This window comes from Schistocerca piceifrons, chromosome 10, assembly GCF_021461385.2.
Source record: "Schistocerca piceifrons isolate TAMUIC-IGC-003096 chromosome 10, iqSchPice1.1, whole genome shotgun sequence".
Lineage (NCBI taxonomy): Eukaryota > Metazoa > Arthropoda > Insecta > Orthoptera > Acrididae > Schistocerca > Schistocerca piceifrons.
In genome coordinates, this window is record NC_060147.1 from 104,567,053 (window position 1) to 104,585,965 (window position 18,913).

The window sequence follows — 18,913 nt, forward strand, 5'->3', positions numbered from 1 at the left end:
TGGGCATAAAATTATTTTCATTTCTGGTGTTGTAATCATCTTAAAAATGATTTTCTACAAATAAATCAGGGGTACTGTGTACAAAGATAATCAGCTCATATTTACAGTGAGGGAACACTTAATACACTAAGAATTTTTAGGATTCATTGGCATGATTTTCTTCGCCCTACATTGTTCGTATTTGTAATGATGGTTTTCTGAAGTTTTAGTATGAGACACACATTGTCTGTGTTAACGCAAAATACAATTCCAGACCTTACTACCGACCCAAAGTAGCTGTGATATACTACTTTTCTTGGGCCCATACTGGTATCATTTTACAATATCTTCATTGCAAATGCTAGGCTATTTAATTTATTTGCAAGATACTGCATATGTGATCCCCATGATAGATTTTTATCTAGTTGCATTCCTAGGAATTTCACATTGTTAGCTTTCTGCAAATCCTGGTTTCTGTGACTGTCCTAGATATAATATAATTTTGCTTGTTTTGATTTAAACTCCATTAACTCACTCTTTTCCATGTTTAATTTTAACAAATGTAAATCAAATCAGGTGTCTAACTTTGTTAAAGTATTTAATACAGGTTGTGGAATTTGGTTAGTACCGTTACTTTCAATTTAATTTCATATTTAGTGGAAATGTTAATTGGCAAATGTTGAAGCATTATTTTAATAAATTATTTTTCCCTTAGTTACTCCTTGCATGAAAATGAGAGTATTTTCAATAAGTTAAAATTAGGTACAAAAATGTCAAATATCAAATAAAAATGAAATACTTTATTTTAGGGTCCTGTGCATCTGTTGGCAAAAATGTGTGTAGCTCCAACTACTGCCCCGTGTTCAGAGTTTAATTCCTGTCATGCAGATGTAATCACATTGGACATCTCTTTAACAAGAATCACCCGAGTACAGATGATGACCCTGCCAATGCACTGGCCTTTTATACCTCCTGTATGTGGTACTGCTGCCGTCTGTATATGTGCACATCACTGCCCCATGACTTCTGTCGTCTCAGTGTATACAAGAAGTGTAATCTGCTGATGCAATGAGTGGGGCGCCATTTGTCTTTGGTTCATCTGAAGCACTCACTAATTTTATGTCAGTGAGTATCTACACTATCTCGATGCTGTGCTTTCAAAGAATGTGGCCGATTCTGTCCGTCACCCTGGGGATATACATTAGAAATGCTGTGACTGGAATTTCTTCTTTGAAGGTCTCAATTTGCCAGGTATTGTGGTTTACGACATTAATCCTTCATGGAATATCCATTGTGTTTCAAAAATTGTCTTGCATTGGAGCTGATGTGGCCTTTTTCACTTGTTAAAGGTATGGTGATCATATGATGATTCTAGAAGTTATGTAAATATCAGGCTATATGAGTAGGTTTGCAATATGTGCTATAGCCCATAGTACAGTATGTTACTGTAAACGAGTTATCTGAAAAATCAGTTACCTGAATGCTAAATTTTAGTGTTTTATTTATTGAGGAAAGGTGTTTGATTTGGTTGACTAAAGTATTCCCTTGAACACCTTGAAAGATGTAGTTGCAAACTGGAAGAACAAAAGAGCGATAAAGGGGCTGTATAAAAAGCAAGAACAGGCACAGAAAATTGTCAGTGAGGAAACATATGAGAGGTGATAGACAAGGATATTGTTGGAACAACCTGACTGATTAAAACCTCGGGACTTTGCTTGTTGTGGGCAAGTCCTTTGTTATTGAGTTATCCGAGCACGACTTTCTCAGAAGTTCACGTCGGGAGTGTAGTATTATAGAGCAATGAATTGTGGACAGTCAGGAAGAAAGAGAGAGGAATAATCCTGTGGTGGTTTTGAAATATGGTAGTGGAAAAAATACATAAAGTGAAATGGAGTGACAATGATGAAGGAAGAAGTGCTTCTAGGAATAGAAGAAGAAAGAAAAGGTATGGAATGATATGAGTAAGGAAAATATCTCAGTTAGAATGTATATATTGTAGAAAAATTATCTGCAACAAGGTCATGAAAAGAAATACACTAAGAAAGGGAGGGTGAAGAACATTGACAATTTGGATTGCTGGACGACATGAAAAATGGATGCAGTTAGCAGGTCAGGGAAAAGGCAGAGGGAAGAGGAGAACATACATTTGATACCTGTCAGGATACCATTAGAGGTGTTCCAGCCAGGAAGATCATGATTGTATAAGCTATAGCATTGTTATTAGGTCATCTTGCAGTGTTACTCATCTCCCAGAATTTTCTTTGATTTCTTTCATGGAGTGACATGAAAATTAAGTAATAGTAACAAAGAGATAGAGGGGCTGGCCAGTATTTACCTCAGCTCAGTACAGCCGATAGATACACATAAAACAGAACTGAAAATTTACGTTCCTAGCTTTCGGAACAAATGTTCCTTCATCGGGGAGGAGAGAGGGGAGAGAAAGGGAAGAAGGGAAAGGAGATTCAGTTACTCACAACCCAGGTTATGAAGCAACAGGGAAAGGAAAATAGGGAGGGTAGCAAGGATGGAGACATGGTTGTCAGAGGGAAGCCAAAGATATTCTACTGTAAATACTGTGCCAGCTTCAAACCAAAGAGGATGCGTACAGAAGTAAAGAGGTATGTAGTATAAACACAACTATGTAGGATGAAAAGATGCGTGAATGGCTAAAGAGGAAAGGGAAAGAGGAGAAGACTGAAGAGTAAATGGGAGTGAGGTTGTTTAACGTAGTTTCAGTCCAGGGGGATGGCGGGATGAAAGGATGTGTTGGAGTGCAAGTTCCCATCTCTGCAGTTCAGAGGGACTGGTGTTGGGTGGGAGAAGCCAAATGGCACATACGGTGTAGCAGGTTCCTAGGTCCCTAGAATTATGCTGGAGGGCATGCTCTGCTACTGGGTATTGGGCATCTCCTAGGCGGACAGTTCGTCTGTGTCCGTTCATGCGCTCAGCCAGTTTAGTTGTTGTCATGCCGATGTAAAAGGCTGTGCAGTGCAGGCATGTCAGTTGATAAATGACATGTGTAGTTTCACACATAGCCCTGCCTTGAATTGTGTATGTTTTACCAGTAGCGGGGCTGGAGTAGGTGGTTGTGGGGGGGATGCATGGGGCAGGTTTTGCAGCGGGGTCGGTTACAGGGGTAGGAACCGCTGGGTAGAGAAGGTAGTCTGGGAATATTGTAGGGTTTAACAAGGATGTTACGGAGGTTAGGGGGGCGACGAAAGGCAACTCTGGGTGGTGTGGGGAGAATTTTGTCAAGGGATGATCTCATTTCAGGGCTTGACTTGAGAAAGTCATATCCCTGGCGGAGTAATTTGTTGATGTATTCGAGGCCAGGATAATATTGGGTGACAAGGGGGATGCTTCTGTGTGGTCTGGGGGTAGGAGCATTGTTGTTGGACGGGGAGGAATGTATTGCTCGGGAAATCTGTTTGTGGACAAGGTCTGCAGGATAGTTGCGGGAGAGGAAAGCACTGGTCAGGTTATTGGTGTAATTGTTGAGGGATTCGTCACTGGAGCAGATACGTTTGCCACGAATACCTAGGCTGTAGGGAAGGGAGAGTTTGATGTGGAAAGGATGGCAGCTATCAAAGTGAAGGTACTGTTGTTTGTTTGTGGGTTTGATGTGGACAGAGGTGTAGATGTGAGCTTCAACAAGATGAAGGTCAACATCCAGGAAGGTGGCTTGGGTTTTGGAGAAGGACCAGGTGAAATTCAGATTCGAAAAGGAGTTGAGGTTATGGAGGAAATTAAGGAGTGTTTCTTCACCATGAGTCCAGACCACAAAGATGTCATCTATAAACCTATACCAGGCCAGGGGAAGCAGCTGTTGGGTCTTCAGGAAAGCCTCGTCCATGCGGCCCATGAAGAGGTTGGCATAGGACGGAGCCATCCTGGTTCCCATGGCCGTTCCCCTGATTTGTTTGTAGGTCTGGCCTTCAAAAGTGAAGTAATTATGGGTGAGGATGAAGTTGGTAAGTGCGATAAGGAACGAGGTTTTTGGAAGATGTTCGGGCGGGCGTTGGGAGAGGTAGTGCTCAAGGGCAGAGAGACCATGGGTATGTGAGATGTTTGTGTAAAGGGATGTAGCATCTATGGTGACAAGAAAGGTTTCAGGTGGGAGAGGAGTGGGAATGGATTTGAGGCGTTCTGGGAAGTGGTTTGTGTCTTTGATGTAGGATGGGAGTCTGTGGGTGATAGGTTGTAGGTGCTGGTCTACCAGAGCTGAGATACGTTCGGTTGGGGTTTTGAAGCCTGCTACAATGGGACGGCCAGGATGGTTCTCTCTGTGGATTTTGGGTAATAGGTAGAAGGTAGGGGTACGTGGCTCAGGTGGAGTAAGTCTATGGAAGCCATTGTGAGGCCTTGTGAGTAATAGTGCTGATAAATAATAGTAATAGTGCTGATAAATAACGCCACCGACACAGCTGAGGTTCTCAGCAAAGAATTACTTGCACAGCAGCATTTGAGGAGATGGTGTCAGATTACTAGGGAACAGATTTATTAATAAGAACCCGTCAGCTTTGAATAACGCGTTGTGGAATGTATTGATGCAGCAGTTACACACTGTCAAGAAACTTGTGCAAGTAATGCAGTTAGGTGATTTTGAACTAGGAGTTCCGTCCTGTCGGAGTATTGTCTAATACAGTACTGTGATATGTGTGTCAAGAATGGAAGATGTCATTTTGAACTACTGAGAGCTCAGCTTTCTGCAGTTAGGTGTTTTCACAGTTAAGAATTAGTCATTTCTGACAGTTTTTTTTATATTTTAGGTAATTTTGGTACAGAGGCCCAAGTCACCCCATTAAATCACATAAGACACATGCTTACTGAACCACAAATGATAGTACTGTACTGTGAGAGCAAAAACTGTAGTATGAAAACTTAGGCATAATTGTAAATGGAACTGTTGTGCTTTGTTCAGTATTATTTATCATATTTAATAATTTCATAAAATCTGTACAACATGGGATGAATAGTATAAACAATTCATTGTACCTTTTTTTTATTTGTTATAGAAATGCTGTGCATTGTTCTCAATAAGTTCTTGCCCTTTGTCTTCAGGTATCTTATGTCCAGTAGATTGCTTACTCCATATGTTGAAATGGTTTTCCAGAGCTGTCTGAGGTGCTGTGGAGTATGGTGATGAAGAATGGATTGGTAGTGGAGGGCTGGACTGGAGGCTTTGCCCTATGGCTGGTATTTGCCTTCTGGGCAGTGCTTACCGTGGGCATCTTGGTGCTTATGGAGGGACTATCTGCATTCCTCCACACATTGCGGCTTCACTGGTGAGTGCCCTGTCATTAGAGTAAATGTTCTACAACCGTTCAGTTAGTAGCCATGGCTGTACAGCACAAACATAGATTGGTCATAAGCAGTTGAAAAGTGTCAGCATGAGTATTGAATTTTTGAAACAACTGCCCACTATTAAATTTGTTGAAATGTACAGTGAACAGCAGAAAGAGTAAAGGTGTCCCATCACTGTGTAATAGGGGCATTCAGCAGTAGATGAGCACTTACAAGGAGAGATACTCAGTGGTGAGATTGACTTTTTGTGAAACCATCTGTATGATGATGTAGGCTATGATACCAGGTATTGCACTTCCAGTTATTCACCCCGGTGGGACCTAGTCTGGGAGTAATCAATGGAAAAGAAGTCGGAATTTTATGTGACACTCACTAGAATTAAAATATAATAGTACAATATTGGCTGGTTACATGGTGTAACAAATAGGGTAAGGTTGTACGTTTGAAACTCATAACGGCTTTAAATTTTTATCGAAATGACTTTCATGATTACTTTTATTCCATTAATGGTTTTAAATCTATTTTTTTTTCCTTTATCATATCATTTTAATCACCGAGTAAATTTTTTCATATGTACTCTTCTTTTTCCCCTTTGTATCATTCTTTTTCTGTATATGTGAATTGTATTATATTTATAAATTACAATATTTATATATTTGACACTGCCGATCTATAGGTTGAAAAAAAGACAAAATAATCTATTTATATTGACTGTGCAACAACGTCAAAAAATGTGTTTATCACAAGAATGCAATTTGTTGTGTGTGTGTGTGTGTGTGTGTGTGTGTGTGTGTGTGTGTGTGTGTGTGTGTGTGTGTGGGGGGGGGGGGGGAGGTGCATGATATGCAACTGTCATAAAAACATATTAAAAAACCTGATGCTTTTGTTGCTGTGACATTAGAAGATTGGAGAACAGATGTGTGTTACATTAAACGGTGTTGGCAATGAGGCAGCGTGCCAGTCACCTTCAGGTGCAAGGGTGCAGAGGACTTCCAACAAGCCTATTTATATGCTAGTGAGGTGCCAGTATAAGGGGTGCTGTGAAGTCGTTGGAGGGAAAGTTGACGTCCAGCCACCTTCCAGAGAAATGAAGCACAGATCCTGTGCTACACAGTCTATGAGGCTTGTACTGGTTGTTGTGGTTTCGACCCCCCATTCAAGCATTTTCGCCAGATGATTTCTTTTGTGAGAAACACACAAACTTAACATACTGCCAACATGAGGAGGAGAACAGTCAGTCAAATTCTCAGTGTCTACTGCCTGCTCATGTTGTTTAAAGCAGGTTGCTCTAAATGCCCAGTGGATCTGCTTCCTGTGATACCCATTCTAAACAAACTTGGAATGGAAAAGACCAAGCTCTGCTTACACTTATAGTCTGGAAAGTTGACATCTTTTAGACAGTAAAATATGATGGTTAAAGATGTTCATTGAGTATTCCTATATACACTGAAATGAGCTTTGAAGAACAAATTAATAATTGGCCACTTTCTCTTGCCTCAATAGCTGCTAAGAACTTTCACTGTGGAAGGAGGTGATGTCGTCGTTATGTCCATTAGAGGCTTCTGTAGTTTGCTGAGAATGATGTGAAATAACTGTACCTTGTGATTTTCTGTGCAGGGTGGAGTTCCAGAGTAAGTTCTATGCTGGTGTGGGATATTCATTCCAGCCGTTCTCATTTGAGGCAATCCTGGATTCTGCATCTCAAGCACCAGAGGATTAGAAACAGCAATGCAACCTCTGTCTTCCTGGCTGTGCACTACTTTTAAGTGCTGAGGTTGACAGTCTCTTCTCATTGTGCAGTACTTGTAGATTATTGTAAATGGATTACCTGTAATATTTAGCACATCTCATTATAAACTTTCTAAAGAATGAGACTTTTCTGTCATGACCATTTTTTGTGTAAAGATAAATACCACAAATTTGGTTGCATTTTGAGAAACTAATGGTGATTGTGAATAGTGTCTGTGTTAAATTAATGGTACTGAGTAATAACTACAAACTGATGTTCTGTTGACCTTTCTCAGTATTAGAATTCCTGTTCAATTGGTGGCAGACTTTGCACATAATATACATTCAGAAAAGTAATGCCAGTCAGTAGATAGTCTACAGTAAGATCACTCCCTAAATCAGTAGTAGTTGTAAAAGATACATACTTTAAGATGATAAAGTTCAAGCTCTTCAAGCAAATTCTTTGGAAACTCTGTAGAACGAGTAACCATGTTTTAATGTACTATTCTGTGAGATATGTTTGTGAGAATAGCCAAATTCATTTGATACATTCCTCGTGTAGCAGCACATCAACTGTGAATATAATATTTTTTCTTTCAAGCTACCAGGAAGAGATCGAAGTACTTAAGACCATTCTTGTTCACATTATGGGTCCTGTTGACATAGTAATTTTAAACTAATGTTTCCATAATTTATTGCAACAGTAGGTATAAGAGATGTATCACGCTTTTCACATACATGACAAGATGCAGATTTGAGATACTCCAGATAATTAGTCTACTGGATAAGTTTATGCTCAGTCTGTCTGTCTGTAATATTGCATACTGTTTTTATGTTCATTTGGAATATTATCAAATGGACTGCTAGAAGTGGATTCTGGAATATGAAAATATTTATTGTTTGCCTCTATGACCACTACTAATTTCGCCAGTGGTAGGCACAAGATCAAATAGTAAGTTAATTCACATACGTATGAGATAAGAGGGGCAGATTCAAAACATCAGAGTCCTACTTTAGGGATGGAGAGAAATCCTGGTTTACTCTTATGTTTCGTTAAAGAAATCATATTTTTCAGTGTTGCGCTCTTAGTCTATGTACACTCTTCCCTGTATCAAGGCACAATTTATGATATAGTGTGTTGGGCTCTGAGGTGATAAAATTTGTGACAGTAGTTACAATGGAATTTTTAGCAAATATTTCTAAAATATAAATTGACAGTGCCTGCAATTTACACTTCAGAATATTAAGTCGCTCCTTACGTGGAAGTAATTGCAATGATCGATTTAAAATTTCCATGACAGCAGTAAAGATCTGATTACATGTTTAGAAAAATGTTTACTTATCATCCTGTGCTTGTCAGTTACTGTTTAGAAAGGTAGGAGGGTAGATTGTTCTTTAAGATTACTAGTTTAGAAAATTTTTGCAACTAAATGAATTGTTAAATTGGGAAGATTGAGTTTGTATTGAGTATACTGGAAATAAGTTGTATGTTACGTGTATTATAAAGAATTGCATTAAATTTGTGTTTGACTGTTTCTGTGTATCAATTATCAAAACAAGATTTTTCGTGATGGATTAAACTTACACCACCTTGCATTGTTTTCTGTAAACCATAGTGTAACGTTCTAACAATTTCATTCCAGTTACAACACACAAAAATGAATCAAGTTACTGACTTCAGTCGGTCATGAACATCACAAGAGATGACACACACGTGTGTGTGTGTGTGTGTGTGTGTGTGTGTGTGTGTGTGTGTGTGTGTGTGTGTGTGTGTGTGTGTGTGTGTGTGTGCCCCGCTCGGAGGGTCGGCGTTTTTCTACATCTACATTTATACTCCGCAAGCCACCCAACGGTGTGTGGCAGAGGGCACTTTACGTGCTACGGTCATTACCTCCCTTTTCTGTTCCAGTCGCGTAGGGGTTTGCGGGAAGAACGAATGTCTGAAAGCCTCCGTACGTGCTCGAATCTCTCTAATTTTACATTCGTGATCTCCTCGGGCGGTATAAGCAGGGGGAAGCAATATATTAGATACCTCACCCAGAAACGCACCCTCTCGAAACCTGGCGAGCAAGCTACACTGCGATGCAGAGCGCTTCTATTGCAGAGTCTGCCACTTGAGTTTGCTAAACATCTCCGTAACGCTATCACGGTTACCAAATAACCCTGTGACGAAACGCGCCGCTCTTCTTCGGATCTTCTCTATATCCTCCGTCAACCCAATCTGGTACGGATCCCACACTGATGAAATGCAGGAAGATCTGCAGCGGATAGCACTTGGTAAAATTCTATGTAAAGACTTGACAGAAAATCCTAGGAAGTTCTGGTCTTACGATAAATCAGTAAGTGGCTCGAAATAGCATATCCAGACACATCGAAAGAAGGATCCTTTATTGTATGATTATATGATAGCAGAACAAACACTGGTAGCAGTTACTTCTGTAAAATATTTGGGAGTATGCGTGCGGAAGGATTTGAAGTGGTCGGCGTTTTTCCCCCCCCCGAGGTCGGCGTTTTTCCCCCCCCCCGAGGTCGGCGTTTTTCCCCCCCCCCGAGGTCGGCGTTTTTCCCCCCCCCGAGGTCGGCGTTTCCCCCCCTTCGAGGTCGGCGTTTCCCCCCCCCCCCCCGAGGTCGGCGTTTTTTCCCCCGCCCCCCCCCGAGGTCGGCGTTTCCCCCCCCCCCCGAGGTCGGCGTTTCCCCCCCCCCCCCCCGAGGTCGGCGTTTCCCCCCCCCCCCCCCCCGAGGTCGGCGTTTCCCCCCCCCCCCCCCCCGAGGTCGGCGTTTCCCCCCCCCCCCCCCCCCCCCCAGGTCGGCGTTTCCCCCCCCCCCCCCCCCCCGAGGTCGGCGTTTCCCCCCCCCCCCCCGCCCCCCGAGGTCGGCGTTTCCCCCCCCCCCCCCGAGGTCGGCGTTTTCCCCCCCCCCCCGAGGTCGGCGTTTTCCCCCCCCCCCCCCGAGGTCGGCGTTTTCCCCCCCCCCCCCGAGGTCGGCGTTTCCCCCCCCCCCGAGGTCGGCGTTTCCCCCCCCCCCGAGGTCGGCGTTTTTCCCCCCCCCGAGGTCGGCGTTTTTCCCCCCCCGAGGTCGGCGTTTTTCCCCCCCCGAGGTCGGCGTTTTTCCCCCCCGAGGTCGGCGTTTTCCCCCCCCCCCCGAGGTCGGCGTTTTCCCCCCCCCCCCGAGGTCGGCGTTTTCCCCCCCCCCCCCCGAGGTCGGCGTTTTCCCCCCCCCCCCCGAGGTCGGCGTTTTCCCCCCCCCCCGAGGTCGGCGTTTTTCCCCCCCCGAGGTCGGCGTTTTTCCCCCCCCGAGGTCGGCGTTTTTCCCCCCCCGAGGTCGGCGTTTTTCCCCCCCCGAGGTCGGCGTTTTTCCCCCCCCCCCGAGGTCGGCGTTTTTCCCCCCCCCGAGGTCGGCGTTTCCCCCCCTTCGAGGTCGGCGTTTCCCCCCCCCCCCCCCCCGAGGTCGGCGTTTCCCCCCCCCCCCCCCCCCCCGAGGTCGGCGTTTTTCCCCCCCCCCCGAGGTCGGCGTTTTTCCCCCCCCGAGGTCGGCGTTTTCCCCCCCCCCCCCCCGAGGTCGGCGTTTTCCCCCCCCCCCCCCGAGGTCGGCGTTTTCCCCCCCCCCCCCGAGGTCGGCGTTTCCCCCCCCCCCCCGAGGTCGGCGTTTCCCCCCCCCCCCCCCGCCCCCCGAGGTCGGCGTTTTCCCCCCCCCCCCCCCCCCCGAGGTCGGCGTTTTCCCCCCCCCCCCGAGGTCGGCGTTTTCCCCCCCCCCCGAGGTCGGCGTTTTCCCCCCCCCCCCGAGGTCGGCGTTTCCCCCCCCCCGAGGTCGGCGTTTCCCCCCCCCGAGGTCGGCGTTTCCCCCCCCCCCCGAGGTCGGCGTTTCCCCCCCCCCCGAGGTCGGCGTTTCCCCCCCCCCCCCGAGGTCGGCGTTTTTCCCCCCCCGAGGTCGGCGTTTTTCCCCCCCCCGAGGTCGGCGTTTTTCCCCCCCCGAGGTCGGCGTTTTTCCCCCCCCGAGGTCGGCGTTTTTCCCCCCCCGAGGTCGGCGTTTTTCCCCCCCCGAGGTCGGCGTTTTTCCCCCCCCCGAGGTCGGCGTTTTTCCCCCCCCCGAGGTCGGCGTTTTTCCCCCCCCCGAGGTCGGCGTTTTTCCTCCCCCCCCGAGGTCGGCGTTTTTCCCCCCCCGAGGTCGGCGTTTTTCCCCCCCCGAGGTCGGCGTTTTTCCCCCCCCGAGGTCGGCGTTTTTCCCCCCCCGAGGTCGGCGTTTTTTCCCCCCCCGAGGTCGGCGTTTTTCCCCCCCCGAGGTCGGCGTTTTTCCCCCCCCGAGGTCGGCGTTTTCCCCCCCCCCCCCCGAGGTCGGCGTTTTCCCCCCCCCCCCCCCGAGGTCGGCGTTTTCCCCCCCCCCCCCGAGGTCGGCGTTTTTTCCCCCCCCCCCCCCCCCGAGGTCGGCGTTTTTCCCCCCCCCCCGAGGTCGGCGTTTTTTCCCCCCCCCCCCCGAGGTCGGCGTTTTTTCCCCCCCCCCCCCCCCCCCCCGAGGTCGGCGTTTTTATTCCCGGAATAGTTTCACATTAATGTAATACAAAAAGCAGAGTTGTCTGTAATGATGTTTAATTAGTGCAGTCATTGTTTTGAAGAACCTGTCACTATGTGCCTTCATCACAGCCTATTTGGCCCACTACTGTTTTTTCCTTTGTGATACTGTTCTTGCCAGTGGCGACGTTTCATCAATTGCCACTAATGATATATGAGATGATCTCTTTCATCTTGTGGACTAGAGTGGTCATTAGACGAAAATTCTGGAGATAGTTGAGATTGACTTGCTATTTCTGATGACAACGAACTCTGCATTGCTCTTGGAATTAAAATATCCCTTAGAAAGTGCATGTGTTGGAACCAAGGCCAAGTGGAATTGCGTTTCTGTGGGCTTTTTCCTTGGTCACCTGATCTAATGTTACCAAGTTTTTTATGTTCTTCTCTGTAATTGTCTCTCAGATGTTTACATTTAGATTTCGCTGTTTTAACTGAAAGAACAATAAAATGGTTTAAGAAAACAGGTTCTGTAGTTCCCTACTACCACAGAAGTATGAAAATAGACTAACTACGTAAATGTGTATCATACTCTCTAATAAAACTGTTAAAAAGCTTGCCACGTTAGAGTAGCAAGTTCATCAAGTTGCTTCTCCAGTATATTTCAACTGGGATATCCTATCATGCACTACCATGATAATTGTGAATAGAAATGTCAATTGTATCATTGGTTGTGAAAAAAAGGTTGAATGGCCTTATGGTAAGCAAGTACTCTTATTATTTTAGCAATGCTGAATGTATCCTGATTTAAAGAAATATTTCAATGCGTCTGAAATAGGGTTTCCCAAACTACGTATGATATTTAGATGGAAAACGCATACGTACCGAGAGTCCTAAACATTCTGGCAGCATGTTCTAAAATTACAAAATGGGTTATTAAATTGTACTCCAAGCAGTTGCTGGTCACACATTTTTAGGCAGAGATATTGGCATCTGTAGTAAACAGAGTGATGGAGGTCTGTTAGTGTAAGAGGCCTACCAATGGAGAACTTCAAGAAATGTCACATGAATCACCATGTATTTTTGGAAAATGAGGCTTATCCAATTTTTAGAGAATTTGATGATACCTTTTCCTTGCATAAAATTGAGCAACAGGAAGAGTCTGTACAGAAAAATGCATTCCAAAGCAAGTCAGTTTGTTCAGTGCACATCTGATAATATGAAAGATGCATGGAAACCACTGAAGAAGGAAACTGAAATACCCATTGACATCAAATATCTGGGTGCATTTGCCCTTTTAATATCATCATTGATAGAGGATGATGCATCAGTGCTAACAATGCTGGTATGCTAGCTGCTGGTACCACAATCGACAGAAATTCTACATTACGTTCGAAGGCAGTCAGAAACTGGTTCGTTGAACATTTATTTACAAATAGAAATTAAAACATTTCAATAATCCACAACAAAATAGCTCATAATGTATACTAATTTATTACATTATATCTGCATATTGGTTGATTGTAAATAAAAAAAATAAAGAATAAAGAAAGATATTTTATATTCATGCCTACCATCTGACCAGCACTCCTGTGCCACTTCATTCCATAAACTGGAAATTACGTCACGGTTGTGGTATTTGCCCAGTCTCTGGTTCCAAATAGCTGGGTGCAGCTTAACTTCATTTACAAGTTGCTCCACATCCATAATGACAAGAGCAATATGAAGCACGTAACAAAGAACAATGATGTTGACCTGCTATTGCCTGACTGCAACGCGAATGGCTTTCAGGTAGTCCCCACCACCCCCAACCCCTCTCCCCACCACGCACGCACACCATACAAATGTGAACCCATTAAAAAACCTAAATGTATGGTCTGTATGTGTGTGTGCGATTGCGCACATGTACAGGTAGAAGTGTCAATGACATAGGCCTGATAAAATTTGGTGTAAAATTAATCACAAACACAAACTGGAGATTTGCGATACGTTTACTGCAGAAACTGAATCGCAATTCTGTAGTCTCGTTGTCTACTATGACACTTTGACAGAAAAAATAATGAAACTACTGCTGCACTGTCAAGGTAATCCCCACTCTTTGGCTAAATGGCTGTTAGCTGCCGGAGGCCAAATAAATAAATTTAGAAAAATCCCCGAAGAAAAATCCTCGCCTTTAGCTAGTCTGTGCTGTCGTGTAGAACAATGTCTTCACTCTTTTGCTGGTATTGTTTTGACTCTGCAGTAACTCGTCGAGTTTTGAAGTACAAAAGAACTATGAGGTTATAGATTCATCCCATAAATAGCGACAGACATTTAGGAGAATTTTTTCTTTACACAAAGAACTTAAGAACTATCCTGAAAAATTTTATTCATATTACAGAATGAATCATAATACATTTCAGTAGGTGCTGCAGAACATTCAAGACAAAATTTCGAAACAGAACACACATTTTCGCAAAACTAGAACAGAAGAAGAAAAATTATGTATAACGATAAGGTAAGATTCGTTAGTACACACTTTTTGGTATGCAGTAGAACTTTGTACAGCATTCACTACCTCCAATTAATTAATTGTAGTCCTGTTTTTGTATTTTAAATTTCACAAAGGGGAAGAGAGTTTATGGGACTCCTGAGAATCATTGGGAAGTAATTAGCTTCATTTTGGGTAATGTCATGCTGTGCCTTCAATGAAGAGTTGCAGAAATACTCCTTCAGAATTTTCCAACTTTTTTCTTCATGATGCAGCGCTTGGCAGTGGTGATGGTTCATCATGTGGAGCCACTGATAACCTCACAGAATTCTTTTCATTACCTTGTAAGATATACACATTTCAATGAGGTGCAGATAGTGTACTCTGTAATAGATGTCTGCTATACTTCATAAATATTCTTGAGGTAAGGTTTATTGGATAATGAAATAGACCTGCCCTATCTGACAATGTTTTCCCTTGCTTCTCAAGTCTGTTCAGTTACTACAGATGTGTGATGTCAAAGCTTAGTAGCATTACTTTGTTGCAGTACTGGCAACCACTTTACATACTGATGGTCAAGACATGTAATGAAGCAAGGATCTACGTTTACAGTGTACCACCATACTGGATTTTGATGGTATGCCTAAGAGAACCCAAAACATTTATTTAGCATTCTTTCAATGTATATAACCCATTTTTGAAAATACGCCAGGAGAACATACATATGGAAAGGTGTTACAGGTTGAAAGGTGTTACAGGTTGAAAGGTTTCAGAACCAGTGGCTCTTCCTTCCAACAGAAGGATTATAGGGGAAGGAAAAGAGGTGTAGGAAAAGGACTGGTGAGGTCTAGGAAAAGGGGAAGAGTCCAGAGAAGTGGCCCAGAGTTCCTGGTCAGGGGAGACTTACCAGATGGAATGAGAAGGAAAAAGTGATTTTTGGAGACTGCACCCCTTTCCTTCTCATCCTGTTCAATAAGTGTCTCCTTTTAGCACTATCTGGAATTGTTAAAAGTAGTATCTAAAGAATGTCTATAGTTTCCTTTTCTACCACCTATACAGGGTGTAACAAAAATGCACAGCACAAGTTGCAGGACACATTACTCACATGTAGATGGAGAAATTGTTGTATAAACATGGATCTGGAAATGTATTGTTTACATATTACAACTCATTAATCATGGGAAACACACAAGAACAGAACATTAGAATCATGGGGAACATGCACTCCTGTTGACATCTGGTTGCATTGTGCACCACCAGTGAGAAACAGTTGCATGTGGTATGCTGGTGCATTCTCTTAAAGTGTGTTTTCGGTAATTAATGAATTGGAGAAAATGAGTTTTAACATGGAAATACAGTGCTTCCAGACAAATGTTTGTATAACAGTTTCTTCATCTGTGTGTGACCAATGTGTCCTGCAATTTCTGCCATACACTTTTGTTACAACCTGTATATATGACAGAACTACAGCAAAGCACTGCTCTTCCCAGTGACTAGAAATTCTCTGTCTTGCAGCTGATACTGAATGTTGCGGAAATCTTTCACATCATAAAAACATCTTCTCTTCAGACTTGGTAGTTTGCATGATGTCGCAGCAGCTGCTGCTGCTGCTGCGGCTGTTGTTGTTGTTGTTGTTGTTGTTGTTGTTGTTTTCTTCAGTCCAGAGACTGGTTTGATGCAGCTCTCCATGCTACTCTGTCCTGTGCAAGCTGCTTCATCTCCCAGTACCTACTGCAAGCTATATCCTGCTGAATCCTCTTAGTGTATTGATCTCTTGGTCTATGATTTTTACCCTCTACGCTGCCCTCCAGTACTAAATTAGTGGTCCCGTGATGCCTCAGAACATGTCCTACCAACCGATCCAGTCTTCTAATCAAGTTATGCCACAAATTTCTCTTCTCCCCTATTCCATTCAGTACCTCCTCATTAGTTACGTGAGCTACCCATCTAATCTTCAGCATTATTCTGTAGGAACACATTTCAAAAGCTTCTAACTCTTGTTGTCTAAACTATTTATGATCCATGTTTCACTTCCATACAGGGCAAAACTCCCTACAAATTCTTTCAGAAAAGACTTCCTGACCCTTAAATCTGTATGCGATGTTAACAAATTTCTCTTCTTCAGAAATGCTTTCCGTGTCATTGCTAGTCTACATTTTATATCCTTTCTATTTCAACCATCAGCTATTTTGCTCTCAAACAGCAAAACTCATTTACTACTTTAAGTGTCTCATTTCCTAATCTAATTCCCTCAGCAAAACTCATTTACTACTTTAAGTGTCTCATTTCCTAATCTAATTCCCTCAGCATCACTCGATACAGTTAGACTACATCCCATTATCCTTGTTTTGCTTTTGTTGATGTTCATCTTATATCCTCCTTTCAAGACACTGTCCATTCCGTTCAGCTGCTCTTCCAGGTCCTTCGCTGTCTCTGACATAATTACAATGTCATCATAAAACCTCAAAGTTTTAATTCTTGTCCATGGATTTTAGTTCCAACTCCAAATTTTTCTTTTGCTTCCTTTCCTGCTTACTCAATATACAGATTGAATAACATCGGGGAGAGGCTACAGCCCTGTCTCACTCCCTCCCTAACCAGTGCTTCCCTTTCATGTCCCTCGACACTTGTAACTGCCATCTGGTTTCTGTACAAATTGTAAATGTCCTTTTGCTCCCTGTATTTTACTCCTGCCACCTTCACAATTTGAAAGAGAGTATTCCAGTCAACATTGTTTAAAGCATTTCTCTAAGTCTACAAATGCTAGAGACGTAGGTTTGTCTTTCTTTAATCTATCTTCTAAGATAAGTTGTAGGGTCAGTGTTGCCACAAGTGTTCCTACATTTCTATGGAATCCAAGCCGATCTTCCCTGAGGTCGGCTTCTACCAGTTTCTCCACTTGTCTCCAAAGAACTCGTGTCAGTATTTTGCAACTGTAACTTATTAAACTGATAGTTCGGTAGTTTTCGCACCTGTCAACACCTGCTTTCTTTGGGATTGGAATTATTATATTCTTCTTGAAGTCTGAGGGTATTTTGCCTGCTTTATATATCTTGCTCACCAGATGGTAGAATGTTGTCAGGGCTGGCTCTCCCAAGGTTGTCAGTAGTTCCAATGGAATGTTGTCTACTCCCGGGGCCTTGTTTCAACTCAGGTCTTTCAGTGCTCTGTCAAACTCTTCACGTAGTATCATATCTCCTATTTCATCTTCATCTGTGTCCTCTTTCATTTTCATAATAATGTCCTCGAGTACATCGCTCATGTATAGACGTTCTCTAGGACCAAATTGAGGAGCTAATCTCAAAGGTTGTGGAACGTGTCAGTACATGAAATTACAACATAAAAGTGATAACAGATAAAAATAAAATGTTTATGCACCCCCCCAAAAAAGAAAAGCCACAAGTTTAAGTAACTGCAATCGACAATACAAAAAGAATCAGCTTAATTTTTCAAGGAACTCCTCGACAAAATAGGAGTAGTGACCCATGAGGAAACCTTTCAGTTTAGATTTGAAAGCGTGTGGATTACTGCTAAGGTTTTTGAATTCTTGTGGTAGATTACCGAAAATGAATGCAGCAGTATACTGCACACATTTCTGCACAAGAGTTAAGGAAGTATGATCCAAATGCAGGCTTGATTTCTGCTGAGTATTAACTGAGTGTAAGCTGCTTATTCTTGGGAATAAGCTAATATTGTTAACAAGAAATGCCAGTAAGGAATGATACGTTGAGAGGCCAATGTCAAAATACCCAGTCTCATGAACAGGGGTCGAAAAGAAGTTTGTGAACTTACACGACTTATTGCTCGTCTCTGAGCTAAAAATAGCCTTTTAGAATAGGAAGAGTTACCCCAAAGTATAATACCATGTGACATAAGCAAAGTAGACGTTTTTGTCAGATGATCACTCACTTCAGATACCGTTCGAATAGTAAAAATGGCAGCATTAAATCCTTGAACAAGATCCTGACGGTGGGCCTTCCACGACGGTTTACTATATCTGAACACTTAGACATTTGAACTGTTTAGTTTCACTAACCATATGCCCATTCTGTGAAATTAAAATGTCAGGTTTTGGTGAATTGTGTGTTAGAAACTATAAAAGCGGAGTCTTGGTGTGATTAGTGTTAGTTTATTTTTTACAGGCCATGAACTCGCATCATGAACCACACTATTCGAAATTGAGCAAATGTTGCACACATCTTTTACTACCAAGCCAGTGTCATCAGCAAACAAATATTTTAGCTACTCATAATACAAGAGGGCATATTATTTATATACATAAGGAACAAGAGTGGCCCCAACACTGATGCCTGGGGCACCCCTCACCTGCCAGTACCCTACTCAGAGCCCCCCATCACATCCATTCTCAACCCTCTGAATGATGACGTTTTGCTGTCCTTTGCTAAAGTAAGAGGTGAACCAATTGTGAGCTACTCCCCATATTCTGTAATGGTCCAACTTCTGGAGCAATAGTTTGTGATCAACACAATCAAATGCCTTAGTTAAATCAAAAAATATGCCTAGCATTTGAAACTTTTCGTTTAACCCATCCAGTACATCACAGAGAAAAGAGAATATAACATTTTCAGTTGTTAAACAACTTCTAAAGCCGAACTGTACATTTGATAGCAAATCGTGTGATATGAAATGATCAATTATCCTTACATACACAGCCTTTTCAATAACTTTTGCAAACACTAACGGCATAGAAATAGGTCTAAAATTATGCATATTATCCCTTTCCACCTTTTTATAAAGCGGCTTTACTACTGAGTGCTTCAATCGTTCAGGAAACTGACCATTCCTAAAGGAAAAATTAAAAATATGGCTAAATACAGGGCTAACATTTGTGGGACAGTACTTTAATATTCTGGGAGGCACTCTATCATATCCATGAGACTCCATAGTCTTCAGTGATTTAATTGACTCA

General features: G+C 43.1%; 1 protein-coding gene across 4 annotated transcripts in view; it reads left to right on the plus strand.

The window, feature by feature from the left end:
• LOC124719109 (V-type proton ATPase 116 kDa subunit a 1) overlaps nucleotides 1–8,544 on the plus strand; it is a 113,135-nt gene extending 104,591 nt beyond the window's left edge. For all 4 annotated transcript variants that reach the window (XM_047244803.1, XM_047244805.1, XM_047244806.1 and 1 more), the window contains exons 16-17: nucleotides 5,093–5,264; nucleotides 6,901–8,544. In XM_047244803.1, the coding sequence (XP_047100759.1) occupies nucleotides 5,093–5,264; nucleotides 6,901–7,003 (275 nt within the window). In that variant the 3' untranslated portion in view covers nucleotides 7,004–8,544. The remainder of the gene's footprint in view (nucleotides 1–5,092; nucleotides 5,265–6,900) is intronic.
• The last annotated feature ends 10,369 nt before the right edge of the window (nucleotides 8,545–18,913 follow it).